Raw genomic sequence first — 19,207 nt, forward strand, 5'->3', positions numbered from 1 at the left:
GTTTGGCGCCAACATCCAAGGAATAAAATGGAACTTGTTGAAACCATCATCCAGGCTTGGTCTAAAGTCATAATTACAGACGATCTTCAAAGGTTGGTTGGCTCCATGCCTCGCAGAATCGAAGCAGTAATAAAAGGCAAGGGATTCCCCGCAAAATATTGATTGACTGTTACGTTGCAGAGACTGTTTTGTACTGTGAAATTAATTAATTAATTAATTAATGCCGTCCTCACATAACGCCCGTGATGTTGTGTATTTCAAATTTCAGCCTTAAATAAAATATTATGCCACAATATTACTTATGCATTACATTAATTTGCTTATAACCCCATCACCCGCCAAGTAAATAGGTCAGTAACATACAAATGCATTGCATTATGAAAAGTGTCCAGAATGATGTCCACTAGTGTATATAAACCGTAGAAGTCAGACGATCGTGACATGTTGTGTTGTGCGGTGTAGTTCTCCGAAGTCGTACTTAGAGGTGGTGATTTTTGCCATTTTAAAATCAGAAATGTAGCGTTTTGATTTGTGGCGTTTATACATTTGTAATTTAATTTTTTGAGTTAATTCTGACAAACAGATAATATTATTTTGATAATAGGCTGTTAATCTATACTAATATATAAAGTGGTAGGCCTAAAGTTTGTTTGTATGTTATGGCTAATTTCAGGAACTACTGGACCGATTCTAAAAATTCATTTTTTTTTTTGCTATGGGCTTTACGTCGCACCGACACAGATAGGTCTTATGGCGACGATGGGATAGGAAAGGCCTAGGAGTTGGAAGGAAGCGGCCGTGGCCTTAATTAAGGTACAGCCCCAGCATTTGCCTGGTGTGAAAATGGGAAACCATGGAAAACCATTTTCAGGGCTGCCGATAGTGGGATTCGAACCTACTATCTCCCGGATGCAAGCTCACAGCCGCGCGCCTCTACACGCACGGCCAACTCGCCCGGTCTAAAAATTCTTTCACTAATAGGAAGATACATTATCCCTGAGTGCTATAGGCTATATTTTATTTTCAAAGCAACTTGGGTGGAGGGGGGGGGCGACGGGGGAAGATATAAAAATAATAGGCTAATATAGGCGAAATATCAAATTTGTCGTACAAGGACAAGACAAAGCTCATTTTAAGCCCCTTGACGCAAAGAACATAAATTGCTAAGCCCTATGGGCCCGAAAACCAATTTTTAAGGCCCTAAAACTAACCGTTATGGAGAGGTTGGCACCACACTACCCCTGCTCTAGGAATCGGATAAAGAAATGAACTGCCGTAACCATGGCAACATCAACTCCAGTATGCTTACAGCAGCGAGATTATCTACAATATATCACAAAAACCTAACATGTTACAGACATAAAATTTGGTATTTGGAATCTCCTTTAAAATAAAATAACACACATTTTTGTTTTCAGAAAATCCACTTAAGTGTGAGGTTTGGAAAGAAGTGAGAAAGTAACTTAGTTGAATTCTTTATATAATGAAATGTTCCTAACTCTCTGACTAACTTTTGAAACATATAAAACTGCATTTATATTGAAAATATGAAATATCTGCATTTAAAATGGAAATTATGAAAATTAATATTCATTAAATAAAATACACAATCGTTGGACCTCATACTCACACTTACTTCTTACCTGCTTACTTACACATACGTTATTTGAAGGGCGCCAGCTACAACTCAGTGCAGCAATAATAGAATGAGAATCTTGACTATCTCTAGGGTGTGGGGTAATAAGCTTACTTTTGACAACATACCATATAAGTTCTGGGAAAAGGAGATTGGCGTTCGGTTTCCCCATTAAATTTGAGCTTAAGTAATTTTACTGTAGAAATGAAACACTAAATTAATTCGATAGAACAAAATATATTCTTGAAACAATATATAAAATAGTGAGAACTGCTGCGATTAAAACAGATGAGGATATGAAATTATGACATTGCAACGGAAAGAAACTAGGCATGAATTTGAATTCTTCTTGACCGGACATTTAACAATGTATACAAAGTATATTCCTCACTGTTTCACTTGACTGTACCTTCAACACTTTGAGTGTAATTACGACGTATTTCTTAAATCTGGTGTTTACTGTAGATGTGTCACGTCTAATTTGGTGATATATCCATGTGACTGGTTCTTCTCCATATCATATGACTTCTTTGTAAGTCTGGGTGGTATTACTTCATTGCAAGTGGTATCCTTCTATGACTCCATGGTAAGCCTTTGCGTCCGTATCTTCAACTAGGCGACCGACCAACTTTGGCCTCACTCTCTCAATGACCAAAGACTAATGGCTCACTGAGTCTTCTCCTTCCCGTAGACTCCCGTTGACTTAATGACCGACTGAGGCCTCTGTATCTCGTTCACACTCCGACCAACTGTCGCCTCTCCTTCCAATTTAATAATGACTGACGCTGCAATATGCAGCCACCTTTTATAGACGTTGGTTGACGCACCTACGTAACCTCCAGAAATTACTATTATTTACTCCCACCTCGCGACAAATATTACATGTAATGGTGAAATCCCCCGGGGCTCCCAGTAGGTCTGTCCCAGCAGTGAGCGCACCGCCAAATGAGCACGATGACGTAGCCATGACGTGGCGATGACTCGACAGAAATGCCAGCAGTATTGCACAATGTAACAATGTCATATCCACCATCTGATATATATCAATTCCCACTGTACATGTCTTTAGTGTTAATCTACACATTCGTATATATGCATACATTTAACTACAATCATGCAAGCGACAAGCATTGCAGAATTGAATTGAATAAGAATGATAATTACAATAATAGTAATAATATCACAGATAAAATAATAATAATAATAATAATAATAATAATAATAATAATAATAATAATAATAATAATACTGGCATAATAATAATAATAATAATAATAATAATAATAATAATAATAATAATAACACAGATAAAATAATAAAATAATAAAAATACAGATATCATCTTGTAACGGGATTTGAACCGTTACAATAAGGATACATATATCTCAGAAACGGAAGATGTTACAGACGTTAAAATTGGCAGGCCGTAATTGAAATCTCTTTTAAAAATAAATGAATGCACTTTTTTCTGGAAAATTCACTTAAGGGGATGAAACATTTTTTAAAAGCGGGTGATATTTTAAAATGAGTATCTTCTTCTCTTCTACCGGTTTTCCCACACGCGTGGGGTTGCGGGTGCGAACTGTGTCGCACATGTGAATTTGACGCTGTTTTACGACTGGATGCTCTTCCTGACGCCAACCCTATGTGTAGGGACGTAATTACTGTTGCGTATTCCTGTTGTGGTTAGTAATGTGGTGTATTGAGTGAACATGAAGAGGATAGTGTTGGGACAAACACAAGCAACCTGTCCTTAAGCCAGAAGAATTAATCACACGCAATTAAAATATCCGACCCAGCCCGGGATCGAAACCGGAACTCTGTGAACCGAAGGCCTCAACGATGAACTGTCAGCCAAGGAGTGGGGCAGTTTTTGAAATTAGTATATCTACAATATATCTCATAAACTTAACATGTTACAGGCGTGAAAATTTGGTATTTGTAATCTCCTTTAGAAATAAAGAAATCCCTTTTTTTGACTGTTTCTCACATGTAGACTTCAGTGTCGCATGTTCCAGATTTAGCTCTGCCAGTAGCTTGGTCATCTTAGCCCCAAACGGCAATGCCGCAAACGTGGTTTACAAAGAGGTTCTGGCGTAAATGAAATGCAATTTTTCGGCGAGTTTTTATACACTTTAGGGATTTTCAGATAATGATAGTGCAGTACCGAAGAACAATTATTTTTTATTAACTTGCGAAATCCTCGCGTGCGAAGCCGTGGGTAACAGGTAGTGTGAAATAAAATCGCATTTCAATAGATTTAGTAGCAAGATAAACTGCATTTTAGATAGATATAATTATATTGATGCAAAATCAGGGGCAATAGAAAAAATGTACCTACATAATTAAGTTATGTTAATGAATCAGTGTCATTGTTCAAAGAAATCAGGAAACCGTTGAACATATTTGTTCTGTCATTCATGTTCTCCTATCATTTACAGTTAAATCGTATTTATTGAAATATCTTGAGTATCTGAGCTTAACAGCCAACAGCGTTTGCCGGCAGTCCAAGGGTCCTCAAAATCCTCTGTTTAAGTTTTCAGACGAAGAATAAAACACACAAAGTCTTATTTGAAAAAAAAAAAAAAGTACGGTATCGCATTTTAGTATACATTTCTCAATTTATCGCGTTTTCAAAATACATTAAAAGGGGGTTTACATGCCATACGACCGGGCGAGTTGGCCGTGCGGTTAGGGGCGCCCAGCTGTAGCTTGCACCCGGGAGATAGTGGGTTCGAACCCCACTGTTGGCAGCCCTGAAGATGGTTTTCCTTGGTTTCCCATTTTCACACCAGGCAAATGCTGAGTCTGTACCTTAATTAAGGCCACGGCCGCTTCCTTTCCACTCCTAGGCCTTTCCTCTCCCATAGTCGCATTAAGACCTATCAGTGTTGGTGCGACGTAAAACCAATTGTTTAAAAAAATGCAGGCCATAAGAAATGAAAGTACAAAAGTACAAGCCTTTATAAGCATTTTGAGTGATAACGCCATTGTAAAAAATTAAGTACAATGCAATAATACTTTTGGTCGTCGCCCACTTTTATGGAGACGGAAGTGAGGCCAGAAGAGAATGTAACATGATTCAGGGCTACCTTCACTGGAGGCAAGTATGTGAACGAAGTGCTGCTCTACTTTCAGTTCCATTCTTCTTGGTCGCAACTTTCCACAGGCACCAGTTTCACGTCAACGGAAAACGATAAAGCACACATTCTTTCTTGCAAGACGGATCCACAAGCATAGAGGAGTGGAACCAATTTTTTCAAGTGAACTTGAAAAGTATGTGGACTAACGAGCGAGTTGGCTGCGCAGTGCGTGCCCTATAGCTGTTGCCTTCCATTCGAGAGGTTAGAACCCCACCATCAGGAATCTCGAAGATGATTTTTAGTGGTTTCCCAGTTTAACACCAGACAAATGCTGGCGGGGGCTATACCTTAATAAGGCCACAGTCGCTTCTTTTCCAGTCTCCTTCCCTATTCCATCGTCACCGAAAACCTATCTGAATTAGCACTACGTTAAAACACTAGCAGAAAGAAAGAAAGTAAGTGTGTAGATTAATTTATGTCAGTTCCATGAGGGGTAGCGTCTCGGCCTCGTATTTGGAGGTCCCAGGTTCGATTGTTAGTTCATCCTGATTTGAAGGCTGGAACGGGACCCAGCTACTCAGCCTCGCTATGTCAAGAGCATGGTAGCAGAGTGACATCGTCGCTGGTTTTACACCAAAGCGGCTGCGGTTCGAATCCCGGTCAATACATGTAGGATTTTAAAATTTTAAAATCACTTCAAAAACCATATCTGTTGTTCAGATTCTATGTAAAATTGGAGGTCCCGTGGCAATCATCACAATATCAACAGTAATGTCACGATGCAAGTTTGCTTACTGATGACATTTGATATGAGATCCAGTAAACCTGGTAAAAAACAAAACAAACAAAAAACAATATTGCTGAGGATGTCTTCACACTAATCATATTAAACTTGAATATCGGCAATTCCCCTGTAGCCTACAGTTGTTCACATTCAATAGTTTATCAAAATAGTCCTTCCATCTTCTCTTCATCTCTTCTGGGTGTGTTAACAATTCCCCAGCTTCCTTTTTCACTAGCTTTATGATAACTCTTTCTGTCCTCTTACTTCTTATAAGTTCATACAGCATCCTTTTAGTGCCACTTACATTTTTTGTGTATATTCTTCCTAACTATTCTTCTTTTCTTCTCCTACCACCTTCTTACTTCTCCGTTTGCTGCTGAGATACTTCTTTTTGCTTTCTTCTATTTGATCTCAGTTCCATTCTTGCCAGGCTGTCTTCTTTTCTTTCACGACTTTCCTCACTTCCTCATTCCACCATAGTGTCTCCTTTTCTTTCACTCTTGTAGATGTCCTGCCACAGCACTCTCCTGCACTAACAAATGCCTTTTTAAAATTGGCCCACTCCTATTCTACATTTTCCACTTCAGTAACTGGGATTTGTTGTTTCAGTCTCTCCTGAAAAATTTTTGTCTTTCAATTTCCATACTTTTATTTTACTTTCTCTTGCCTCTTTTAGTTTTTCCACTTTTCCCAACTGTAATTTTGCCACCACAACTCTATGGTGCTTCGCCTGGTAAAGCTGTCGCTTCCATCAACTTGCTGCAATATGTCCTTTCCACCAAAAAGTAGTCAATTATTGATTTTGTTCTTCTGTCACCCCACCCATATCTTGTAATTTTTCCGCTGTTTTTCTTTCAAAACCTTGTATTTCCCACTATCAGTCCATTCCTTTTACAGAAGTCCACTAGTTCCTCTCCTTCATGATTCTTTTTTCCATATCCATATGGTCCAACGACTTCTTCCTTTCCTTGTCTCTCGTTTCTGACCTGTGCATTCAGATCTCCCTTAATAACCACTTCCACACCTGAAATTTCTCTTTCTACTTTCTCCAAGAATCCTTCAATATCTTCTTCCCTGTTTCCCGTCTGTTGTGCATATACTTGTATGAAGTCCATCACTTCATTCTTCATCTTTAGTCTAATCTTCATTATTCTGTCACTCACACATTCTACCACTTCAACATACTCCTCTAATTGCTTTGAAATGATAAGTCCCACTCCGTTTATTGCCTCTTGGCCACCACTCCAGTCCGCTTCCAGTACCTCATACTACATATTTACATTTCCCCTCCCCTTCTGCTCTCCCTTCCTTTGATGACGCTATCTACCAGCACTCATACAAGAGCAAAGAGGATGTACAAGAGTGAATGCGTTGCCCAAAGAGTTGCCGACTTAGTTTCAGCCTAGCTGGCAAGTTGTGTACTATACTATAATAACGGAATTAATAATTTTCATTTTTCACTTACGATCTTATTCTCCTTTTTCTTTTTTCTTCTTTCCTCAACACTTATTTTGCTGGTTTTTTTTCTTCCTTTTAGGTATTTCACACCCTTTCTAAGGTGCTTCTGTCGCAGTTCTAAATCAAAATTTCAATGTTTTCCATTGGTCAGCAATATAATGATATGCTATCCACACATTTTTGGAACTTCACAAATTTGGTTTTTAACATGGGTTTTGGACAATATTTTAAATGAAGTACATCAGCTTAGGAGAACTTTACTATATCTCCCACAAGATTTTATGGATTTTAAAGACTGCCAGTACATTTTCAATTTTATTAAACATTCCACAACATTTATGACTCATTCTTCCCCTTGTTGTTTAAAATGCAATATTTAAACTTAGTCTGTTTATTATATAAGAATGTGAGATTCACTATGTAATATTAAGATATTTTTCTATTACAAGTAATGAACTTCATTCCTGTTCTGTATTTACTTTAACTCTTTCCGGTCTACCGCAGCGGCCGAAATTACGTTCAGGACGCGCTGCGGGCATAGCACGTAGTAAGGTTTGACAATTCGCTAAAAATCGAGAAGAGCTATGCACGCATTCTGGTGGTTACATCGTGTTTCCTAATGTATTTGTTACGAGAGTATTTAAGCAGATGGCAGTATCATATGTCTAAGTCAGAGAATTTACGATATATTTGAACAGCATGCATCAGTAGATGTTGTCACTCAGTGCGCTCTAAGACATGGCTTCTCGCGGCAAACATGTGCTTGACGAAAGTGATATTTTTGATATTTTATGATATATTATAAGTTAATGCGCAAATGAACATATTATTGACATATGAATTCGAAACAACTTCTTGCATTTCATTATGATTGGAGTTCGTTTTACGACCTAGCTCATGTTCCCGCGTATTTCATATTTGCGTGAATACGTAAGATTGTCTACATATTCGTAAAGTTGTCTGTTTAGAAGACTGTATTTTCTCTTTCTCAGAAGTCTTTTGTGGTAAATGGAACAATATTTTTACATTTGAGTAACTTCTAACAAAATTTATCAATTAAAATAAAATTTCGTAAGAGCACCCATTTTCATTATTGTAATTATTACTATTATTATTAATGAAAAAATTATTATTTTTATATCGTACTTATTATCATTGTTGTTTTGTAATTGCAATGCACATTTTATATTAGCGAAATACGGTAAATATTATTGTATTTCAGAAAAATGTACTTGCTTCGTTATCCGTCAGACCTTTCCTCCATTCGCAAAACATGGTATAATATATAAAAAAATTTAAAATCTCAAATGATAGTTCACATGATACAAAGAGCGCTTTTGAAAATTAGATGCTCAAACAAGCACAAAGAAAAAAAATCATGTCAATATCTCCTACAGGTACAGAGATATAATATTTTAAAGATCCTTAAAAATGCCCAGTCCAGAACGTTTGTTAGGGATATTAAGAACCAGACTGGAATGGGTTAAATATTGGAGATAACATTCTAAAAGAATTCCATTGGTCGAGATATGTAGATGATATTTTTGCCATTTTTTATCAATGTATCGCTGACAGTACAACCTTCCTTAATAAGCAAAATACTTGTGACACATAAAATTCACAGTTGAATCTGAAACAGGTAGATCTTTACATTTTCTAGATCTTAAAATTAGGAGAAGCGACAACCATCTAAAATTTGAAATTTTCAGAAAACCCACCCAGACAGCCAACATGATTAGACATGATTCACTGCACCCCGGCTCCCACAAAAAAGCCTCTTTTAATAGTATGATATATATAGAGAGAGAGCCTGGAACATTTCTATGTCCAAGAAAGCTTATAAGAAAGAAATTAACACGAACCACACTTTAGCATGCCTTACTGGGTTTAATAGCAATTTCTCTGGCAGAATTCTCAATAATATAAAAAATAAACCCACCACCACACTTAAAAAACAAAAGAAAGAGAATACTAACTTTGTCACCTTCACTTTCAACAGCAATAATCTATACGACATATCCAACATAAAAAAAAAAAAAAAACAGAACCTCGGCTTCAAACTAACAACACTATTTCTAAACGTTTCTATAACACAAACACACTTAACACAACTAACAAATATTTGCAATCAGGGGTCTACAAGTTGATGTGTAACCAGTGTGACTCTAGTTATGTTGGACAGACTGGGAAGAATTTTCAAATCCACTACAAAGAACATTTTAATGCAGCTATATACAGAAGATTTTCTGCTATGAGTGAACACATGAAAGATCACAGTCACTCATTTTCTATCACAGATAAAAATCTAGATATCCTACATATAACTAAAAAGGAAACTTTATTAAACATTTTAGAAAGTATTTACATAAACCTCGATCAAAAATCCAATCCCTTATATAATCTTAATGAAATCCAAGAAAAACAAACATCCTGATTGACTCAATAATGGAAAAAGTTCTAAAGCAACGCACAATTAAGTCTGTCGCAGCACGCATTTCTGGTCCATCCTCCCATCCTTCTACTCACTGTCCCTCCCCTCACCCGCTGTTTCCCTTATCCAACATTACCTCAGACCAGTCACTAGTCAGTGTAGAGGTCAACACCAACCCAACTAGATCTATACAAGCACAGGGCTAGAAAGAGGAAGTCAGTAATATTTTGCGACTCTCCATATTAACTTTTACTTCAGTCTCATTTTTTCGTTGCCACACTCACCTTTTTGGTTTCACTCTTAGATCCTGGCTATACTTGTATTCTCCATGAACAAATTTTACGGATTTCAGAACTTCACTTCGTTTCCAGAACCATGACTAACAGATAACATTTGACAGTCTTCACAATTTTTAAGTATTCCTCCAGCTAACCAATAGTTATGGTAAATATGATTGGATCCATACCTGTTAACATCTAGATTTGTCCAAGATTGAAGCTATGAACATTTTAAACATAGATTTTTATTGCATTTGTTGAATGTATTTTATATCAAATTTTTTATGTATCACTGTTTTTGTATATGTCTTTCATCTTTGTGTTATTTTAGCATAGACTAGGTCAAAACATGTCCTATGTAGCTTTTTAGACAAACCATTTATCAAATGGCAAACTTGTATTGATTGAATTAAATTATTTTAGAATTTTATCTTAGATATATTTTCCTATTGTAGAGTCTAATGCAGCTGAAGATTGCCTAAATGGGCCAAAATATGTCCTGATCAGTAATTTTGTAATGATGATTGCAATTTTAAATGGTAAAGAAAATATGATTGTATTCTATTCTAATATATTAAGAACATGCTGTTAATTAATTAATTAATTAATTAATTAATTAATTAGTAAAGAATATAATACCTTGAAACAAATCCACCACCACCACTATTAGTCATTATTCTCATTACTGAGCGTCGTGACCTCATAACTCTGATTTCTGTGTTGCAACCATGACGAGATGTCTCCATCCCGAGTGGTTTTCACATTTCTTTAATATAATCTGAAGTGGCAGACCAATGATCTTCTTCACCTGATCTATCCATCTACGTGCTGTTCTTCCTCGTGGTCTACTGCCTTCGATTTTGTCTTGCAAAATGATCTTTTCTAAGTTCTCTCCATCTCGTCTGAAAATGTGGCCAAGGAACTGGAGGTAACACTCACTCACATGGGAAGATAGAAGTTTCTTGACACAGAGTTCGTCCAGAATGGAAATATTAGTTCTTCTTTCTGTCCAGGGTACATGTAGCATTCTCCGCCAACACATCTCAAAGGCATCATGCGCTTTTTGTCTTTAGCATTCACGGTCCAGGTCTCACAGCCATACAAAAAGACGGAGAACACTAATGATTCTACCAAGCGCATCTTCGTAGTTTTTGATATTGCCTGGTTCTGCCAGATCTTAGTAAGTTTAGCCATTGCAGCACAACCTAAGACAATACGTCCTTTTACCTCTTTATCACAGCTTCCCGTGTCATTGATGACTGACCCCAGGTCTATTTCCAGGTCCTATAGGCATCCTGTAAGTCGGATTTGACCTTGCCGATCAACTACCATTAGTTTGGTCCTTTTGATGTTTATCTCTAGACCATACTGAAGACCCTTGTATGCAGGTCAGAAAGTTCCTCTTCACTTCCAGCGATGAGCGAAGTGTCATCTGCAAAGTGCAGGTTGTTAATTTTTCTCCCACCAATCGAGATTTCACCATTCCAGCCACTGAGAGCTCTTTTGATGACACACTCCCTGCATAGATGTTGTAGAGTTGAGGTGATAATATACAGCCTTGTCTTACTCCACTTGTCACATTAAAAATGTCTGAGAGTTCACCATCCACCTTTCTGGTTGCTGCATGGTTTTTATACAGGCCTTTCAATAACAATATTAAATGCAGTGGAACCCCAAATTCCTTTAGCACCTGCCACAACTTGTTTCATATAACACAATCAAAGGCCTTTTTGTAGTCCAGGAAGCAAATAAAGGCAGGGACACAAAACTCGCAACATTTCTCAATTATCTGTCTCATGCTCAGGATAGACTCTTGTGTTCCTTTACCTGCAACAAAGCCTGCTTGTTCTGCAGATATCTGAGGTTGCAGGAATGGTTTTAGACATTGATTTATTATGTAGAGCAGAACTTTGCTTGCATGGGATATTAATACAATAGCACGATAGTTGGAACAATCCCTTGTAGACCCCTTTTTGTGAAGAGGGATTAGTATTGATGTTGTCCAATCCTTGGGCCATTCACCAGTTTTCCACACCATATTACATACCAAATGTAAAACACGCATGCCCTCTTCCCCCAGTACTTTCAGCGTTTCTCCCGAAATACCATCCATACCTGGGGCTTTGTTGTTCTTCAAATGATTGACAGATTCACAATTTCAGTGAATACAATACCAGGTTCTTTGTCATACCTCATAGAAATTTCCTGTTCGTGAAACAAATACAGTTACAAAAATTAACTGCATCAGGTAGAAGTTTAACAAGTCTGTCAAATAAATCAATCAATAATTACTTACCTTAATGTCGTAGTAAAATTTGTGCAAGTTGACACAGATATAGGAAGGTATTGTGAAATCTCTTAAGGAAAAATAATTTTAAAACAAATTAGAATGTAAATCAGCAAGTCTTTTAATGATCAAATAGATAAAAATTGAATATGTTCTTATCGACAACCTCTTATGAAACATGAATATTAATTTCCTAATGGTCAAGAATTCAGTAAATCACATAGTAGCTCTCACGGTCGTCTGTTTCAATAAAATCAAACACCGGTCTTATATATAATTAAAATAATAACCTTAACAGTAAGTTACTTGATGACTTTGTAGTAAAACACACAAATAATTTTAATAATAGACTAGGATATTATATAAATATCCTTTTCTTTATAGGTGTAGTTACAGAGCAGGATTAAAGGAGAGGAGAGCATTCGGAAATAAGAGCTAACAGCATTTTATATTATTACACAAGTTGAATGATTTAATATTATTTGTATTCGTTTTATTTTTTTGTACATAGTTCAAATTTAGTATTGCTTTTACAAGATGACACACTTAAAGTTTGTAAATTAATGAAAGTTATTATTTTAACATTTTCAGACATTATGTTGTCGGTGGTGTTTTAATATTGGTAGTTTTCACACAAACTGATGGTGATTTCAAAGGGACACATTTGGATATTTAGATAATTGGTCAATATTTTCATAGTGTCATGCATGTTTAAATTGTATAAATGATGTTAATGAGGTAGATGCCTTTGCTAGTGAGGTGTAGTGTTTACAACGCACTGTGCCTTCTGGTATGGGCTATATGAAATTTGTTACTTTCATTGACCTGTCTCAGTCTCATCCTTGACAATATGAAAGTGACTGAGGTATGGGTGATGCTAGTAATACCATTGCTTATTCAGCCAGTCCCTGTTGTGAATGGTGTAAAAATATCGCTCATAGGGTCGGTTGGTGCATGCATTACAGTGGGCCTGGCAGACTGATATGTAATAGCAATGGCTGGCTCGGTGAGGAAAGCAACGGGAAACTACCTCACTCCTCATTTCCCTACTACGCCTCTTCAGTGATGCCTAGGCTATTTATGACAGCTGTTGGTGGAGCTGCATAGGATCAAACCAGCCTTCGGGCTGAATACCCAACATACAATGAGGTAGAATTAATGATTTAAAGATGTAGCAAGTCCAAAATATTTTGATGTTTTGTACCGCTCCCAAAACATGTATGGTTGATAGTAAAATAAATTATTAAGTATTAACAGGGCAGAATAAGTGGTATATATTGAATGTAAGATTAAGTTGAAGTCAATACGGACATAATGAATTGACCACTATGGTTAAAATAATTAAAATACCTAGTGCTCTCATAGCTACTATATATTGACAGGTACAATATGGTTTCACATTGAAAATTAAATGAATTCATGAATTGTGAGATTTTTGCTTCTGACTGGTTAATATGAGATTAAGATCACTTTTCATAATGTAACAGTGGTCAAATAGGAGCATTATATTAATTTTAGCCAGAGATAGGAATTTCTTGGCCCTTTGAAAATCACTGAATTGCATCATGTACCAGGTAGAGGTTGACCTTTTTCTTTTCTCTTATTTCTTTAGATGTCAATTTGAAATTATTCCTCCAACATAATCTAAGAAGCACCTATACTGTGATTTCTAATGGAGAAAATATGCATTATGTTATTTATCTTGAAGTTTTCTTCAAAATACTACGGTACCAATAACAAATACAAACAAATTATTTTTGTCTAGTAACTCAAGAACAAATGATTAGAACATTTATAGTTAAATACTTCTCAGCCAACATAACTCAATGGATATTACAAATAACCAAGAATACAACTATAGCCTGACTTTTTTTTTTTTGTACCAAGTGAATTAGTATGCAGTACGAATCATGTTCCATGTGCATGCATTCATTTCAACTGTTTAGTGGTTGCCCACCACTACTAGCCCTGAAGATGATTTTCTATTGTTCCCAATTTTCACACCAGACAAATGGAGCTGTGCCTTAATTCAGGTCATGACTGCTACCTTCTCTAGTCCTAGCTCTTTCCATCCTGACATTGCTGAAATTCTGTATGTGATAATGTGATGTTAAACTATTACAAAATTAAAAGATGTTTCTGTTTGGGAAGAAAATCAAAACTGATATTTTGTGATTTGAATAAAATTATATAATACCATCTTAAACCGTACCAATACTTAATACTTACTTAATGCTTAATATTATGAATACTTAATATCCTTGCCTGAGGTTCATCTTTCTGCATTATTAGTCACCAAGTGATCCCCTGATATAATAATTTGGCTTGTGATTATTCTATTGGTGGTGCCAGAATATTCAAAATTTGTATGCAAATCCTTCAAAGTTACAAGTACAGACAATGCTGTAAGTTACATGAAATTACATTATTTAACTGTGCAGTTGTACAAGACCATTCTTTTAATGAAGTATCAATTGAAGCAAATTTAGAAATTGAAGAACCTAATATAAATATTTACTTTCATCCACACACAGGTTAGAGTAGTGTAGGAGGTAGTGGTTACATAGAAATGAACAGGTTAGCACAGGTTTAGGGTGGCATGGAGAGTTAAGAATATCTTATTGTTAAAAGATACAGTATTTATTAGTCGAAGATACAGTGACAAAATCGCTAAATTGGTAATACTGGGTCTTGTTTGCATTTTGCTTGCCATATGCTGCCTGTTGTGCTTGTTGCATGGTGCAATCTAGTGAGTAAAATTGAAGCATTGCAACACGCGGCCATTGGCTGTGTCTCAACCCTTAACAACAGGCATAAACCTAAGCCAACAGTCTTCTACACCTGTTCTACTCAGTGTCTCTATGCGTGGAGGTGGTGGTCCATGAGATCTGGGACACACTCAGACAAACACCGCCAGATTGCACATAGGTTTGCGCGCTCATTCAAATTCAAGCAGAATAAGATAATGCATACATTTTCTTGAAATTTAAATTGAATATAAACTATTCTTGTGAGGAAAAAATTATCATATTCTTTCTTCATTACCTTGGTGATGCCATGTCTGTATATCTCATTAACATCATTTATACAATTTAAACATGTCTGTATATGTTTCTCTACTCAATTTGACAAATTTTCATTAAGCTTCTCCTTTTTTTGATATCCTATGTTGTTTTAAATACTGAATTTATTTTCAGATGTCACATGATCATTCAGGCCATACGATGCCTGGTCACTCGGCGCATGCAGCTCATGCTGGCCATGATACGACAGAGTCACCTGCCGAAAACAACCACTCCATGAATGAGTCCTGCACTATGCGTGGCCATTCAATGATGATAGTAGGTATACAGTATGACTGACTTCCTATATGATATTTGTGTGAGCATAATACCAGGTGGTCCACCAGCCCCTTGTGATTCAGTTTTATGCATCCCTTCACATTTACTACAATTCTGAAAGACATCGGTCCCTCTCCCTAAACAGGGGTAATACGAGGCATGTTTTTTAAGTAAGGACCGTTTTGTTCTAGACACTAGTAGATTGCGCATACGTCGTGTGCTGGCATGCCTCGAGAACAGCAGTGCTCAGTTGCAGCTCTGTTGCTAGCCTGTACAGTTCTGTTCTGTGCTCGCTGAAATGTTCAAGATTATTGACTCGCCCGCCTTGCACAAGGTTTGGTCAGTGATACGGTTTTTGTCAGCGAGGAACCTGTCTACTGCAGACATTCAGAGACAGATTTGCAAAGTGTATGGTGCTAAACCTATGAGTGAAGGCAAAGTGCGTAAGTGGGTACAAGACTTCAAAGATGGCTGTGACAACGTGACGTCCATGATTAGGCCCGCTCCGGTCACCCATCTCTGATCACAGACTATTTGTTGGCTTCAGTTGAAGCGAAGATTCGTAAAGACAGGCGCTTCACAATAAAAGCTCTCTCAAATGCCTTTCCTAACGTTATCAGAGAAGGCGACAAGTTCCTATGAAAAGAATATTCAAAACTTAGTTGTAAGGTATGATAAGTGTTTAAACAAACGTGGTGGCTACGTCAAAAAATAGAGTAAAGTATGTAGAATCTGCGAACAAATGTGGTGTTTGAAAATCATCTTTCGTTATGTAGTTATTTTCAAGTGGCCCTTACTTAAAAAATACGCCTCATATAACGAGATGTGTGTTTATGGGCTAGAAGACAGCAGGAATCATAAACGCCACTATTAATTCATTATGGGTATCTCAAATGAACCCGTAACACGAGTACAGATATGCAGAACACGTACTTTAAAACAGGAGGTGGACGCACAGACTGGGAGCACGGTACTGTATAGGTTGGAAATTGGGCGCCGTAGGTCAAGTGTTGCTGTAGCTCACATGGCGAGCATGCGGTAGAATGTGTGAGAGTTCGACAGTGCTCGAGGGTTAGAAGGTTCAAGTCCCATGCAAGTATTTTTTTTTTTTAAGCCAGTTGCCTGGGATGTGGCAAGGATGTATATTTAATACTGGTATATTTCAGAGACTGATTTGTTTATTTGTCCCTGAAAGGGCAGTTGGTAAAGAGCTGGGTTGATAGATGCTAGGAAACATGTGACAGAATTTCAGTTATCCACGTCATTTAACGCAGTACCTATTCGAACTGACTACCTCCGTGGTCATTGCAGAACTGCGCCCAGTGGAGCTCCGTCATGTTGAAACCACATCCTGCAGCAGTCAAGGAGTGGCACATGTTCCAAAAACGGTGCTAGTGTTCACTGGTCAGATGGCCCTCAAAGAAATGGGGACCGATGAGGTGATCACCCACGATTCCACACCATACATTCACGCCCCACTGTACCTGAAAAGCTGTCTGTCGCACCCAGTGGGGACTTTCCACACTCCAGTAATGCATATTATGGCGATTAGTGGTTCCATTGTTGTGAATCGTGCTTCGTCTGTAAATAAGAGAGAGTCGCTAGAAAAGCAGGATCAGTGTCCACATGCTATAGGATCCATTGACAGAACACCCCGGGCTTTGAAATCATGACTCTGGAGCTCCTGGTGAAACTGGTGGGTATGCAATATCTGCATAACAGACGCTCGGCTGATGTTCGTCTCCTGTGCAATGGCCCATGTGCTAGTATGAGGATTACGCCGGATAGCTTCAAAGACGACCTCTTCATTGTCAGCAGAAGTCACGGGATGATCTCGAACAGGCCGTGTCCTTCCCAGGGATGCAGTATCCCGCAGGGATCTTTCCACACTCCAAAATGTCATGCCCGTCGGTTGTCGTCTATCCGAATAGCATTCTTGGTACAGGCGTTGTGCCTGGTATGCATTCTGTCTAGCTTCTCCATAGACAAGTAACATATTCACACATACTCATCGCTGGAATACATCTCGAGGCAGTGTATAAACTTTGTGTTGTGAATTGCTTCAAAGGAGGGGAGTTTGCACAGCTACATACTTACCTGCCATCGCATGTTGTTATCGTTCCAGTGGGGCATATACTTTGCCCTGCCTGTGGTGTACGAAGCTTGGAACTTGTATGACGTAGCTAACTGGCCACAGACCATCATCTCCTCATCCTCGTCCAACCCAGCATCATACCCAATGCAACGATACATACGGTCTTTTACAGGGTCAAATAAACAAATCAATACTTGGAAGCTATCAAGTATGCAACCTTACCACATCCCAGGCAACTGGCTGTTAAAAACAATTCTTATATGGGATTCGAACCTTCTACCTTGAGCACTGTCCACTATCACATATCTTCCCGCCTGCTTGCCATGTGAGCTACTGCGACACTTGACGTACGGCGCCCACTTCCCAGCCTATACAGTACCATGCTTCTGGTCTGTGCGTCCACCTCCTGTTTTAAAGTATTTGTTCTGCGTATCTGTACTCGTTTTATGGGTTCATTTGAGGTATCCATAATGAATTAATAGTGGCGTTTATGATTCCTGCTGTTTTGTAGCCCATAAACACACATCTCATTATATTACCCCGTTTTACGGAGGGAGACCGATGTCTTTCAGAATTGTAGTAAGTGTGAAGGGATGCATAAAACTGGATCGCAAGGGGCTGGTGAACCACCCAGTATATTTGGCAGGTCAAATTCACTTAAAAATAATAATATTTAAAGGTCATAAAAGACATGTATAGTACGCAAACTTTTTCTTGAGCCCTAGTTCCCATTCAGCACTATGGAGTTCAGGGCTCAAGAAAAGGTTCGCCTACTATACATGTTTCTTCCCCACAAACTATGGCTTGTAAAGTCTTCAGGAAGAAATTCGTAGTGTTTGATGTGTGATGTACTCACAATAAATTTTTTCAGTAGTAAGGAACTGACCATCCATTACTGCCACTTGTGTATTACATGCTCCTTGATAGAATGAAAACCATCATTCTACCATCTACTTGCTTATACTGCCTGGCAGGACATGACTAATATCTAGAACAGAGTTTTCCAACATTTTCTTTTTGTTTTGTTTTGTTTTGTTTTGTTTTGTTTTGTTTTGTTTTGTTTCAAGGAACCCTAGAAATATTTGACTAAACCTTGGTAAATTCTGGCTGTCTGGCATTCCTATATTGACCTAGGACAAAATATAAAGTAGTACTGTATTGTATAGTAGATAAACCTGATTGCAATTCAAATATTTTCAATAAAATTTTAGAACGGTATTTATTTCTCTTCATAGAAAGGAATTCACTTTAATTTTACAACTGAAGAAAACTGTTATTAACAGAAGTAGTATTATATATATACACAAGCATTTCAAATAGAGAGATTTATAGTAATGCTGTCTCTGCAAAGTATTTTTTCATTCTTATTAAAATATGAATTCTCAATTAAATAGGCAAACAGTTCTTCAAATGGATAATTTGTTGACTTTGACATTTCAGTGTGATATTTGAGATTGTCCATTGCAACACAATATTGTATTCTTTCCTGCAATTTCTGATAGACACACATTCTTCTGTGACAGACAAAATCTGTGTTCTCCTAACATGAAAATGCTTGTTCACATACGGTAAATAAGATGTGAAAAATTAGAATAATATGTTTAAAGCTTCCTTGGACAATTTATTTATGCATTTATTTATGTAGTGATTGGTTGAATCATGTATTTATGTATTGATCGATCGATTGATTTATGTGTGTATGTATTGATTGATTTATTTATTCATTTATTTATTGATTGATTCATTTTTATTTATTTTTATTTATTATTTATCTATGTATTTATTTATTTGTTTACTTTCAAGCCTCCATGGCT

General features: G+C 37.3%; 1 protein-coding gene across 3 annotated transcripts in view; it reads left to right on the plus strand.

The window, feature by feature from the left end:
- Nucleotides 1-19,207, plus strand: part of LOC136866257 (high affinity copper uptake protein 1) — a 216,937-nt gene that overhangs the window by 134,440 nt on the left and 63,290 nt on the right. For all 3 annotated transcript variants that reach the window (XM_067143055.2, XM_067143057.2, XM_067143056.2), the window contains exon 2: nucleotides 15,155-15,298. In XM_067143055.2, the coding sequence (XP_066999156.2) occupies nucleotides 15,155-15,298 (144 nt within the window). The remainder of the gene's footprint in view (nucleotides 1-15,154; nucleotides 15,299-19,207) is intronic.

The sequence above is a fragment of the Anabrus simplex genome, chromosome 3, assembly GCF_040414725.1.
Source record: "Anabrus simplex isolate iqAnaSimp1 chromosome 3, ASM4041472v1, whole genome shotgun sequence".
Classification (NCBI taxonomy): domain Eukaryota; kingdom Metazoa; phylum Arthropoda; class Insecta; order Orthoptera; family Tettigoniidae; genus Anabrus; species Anabrus simplex.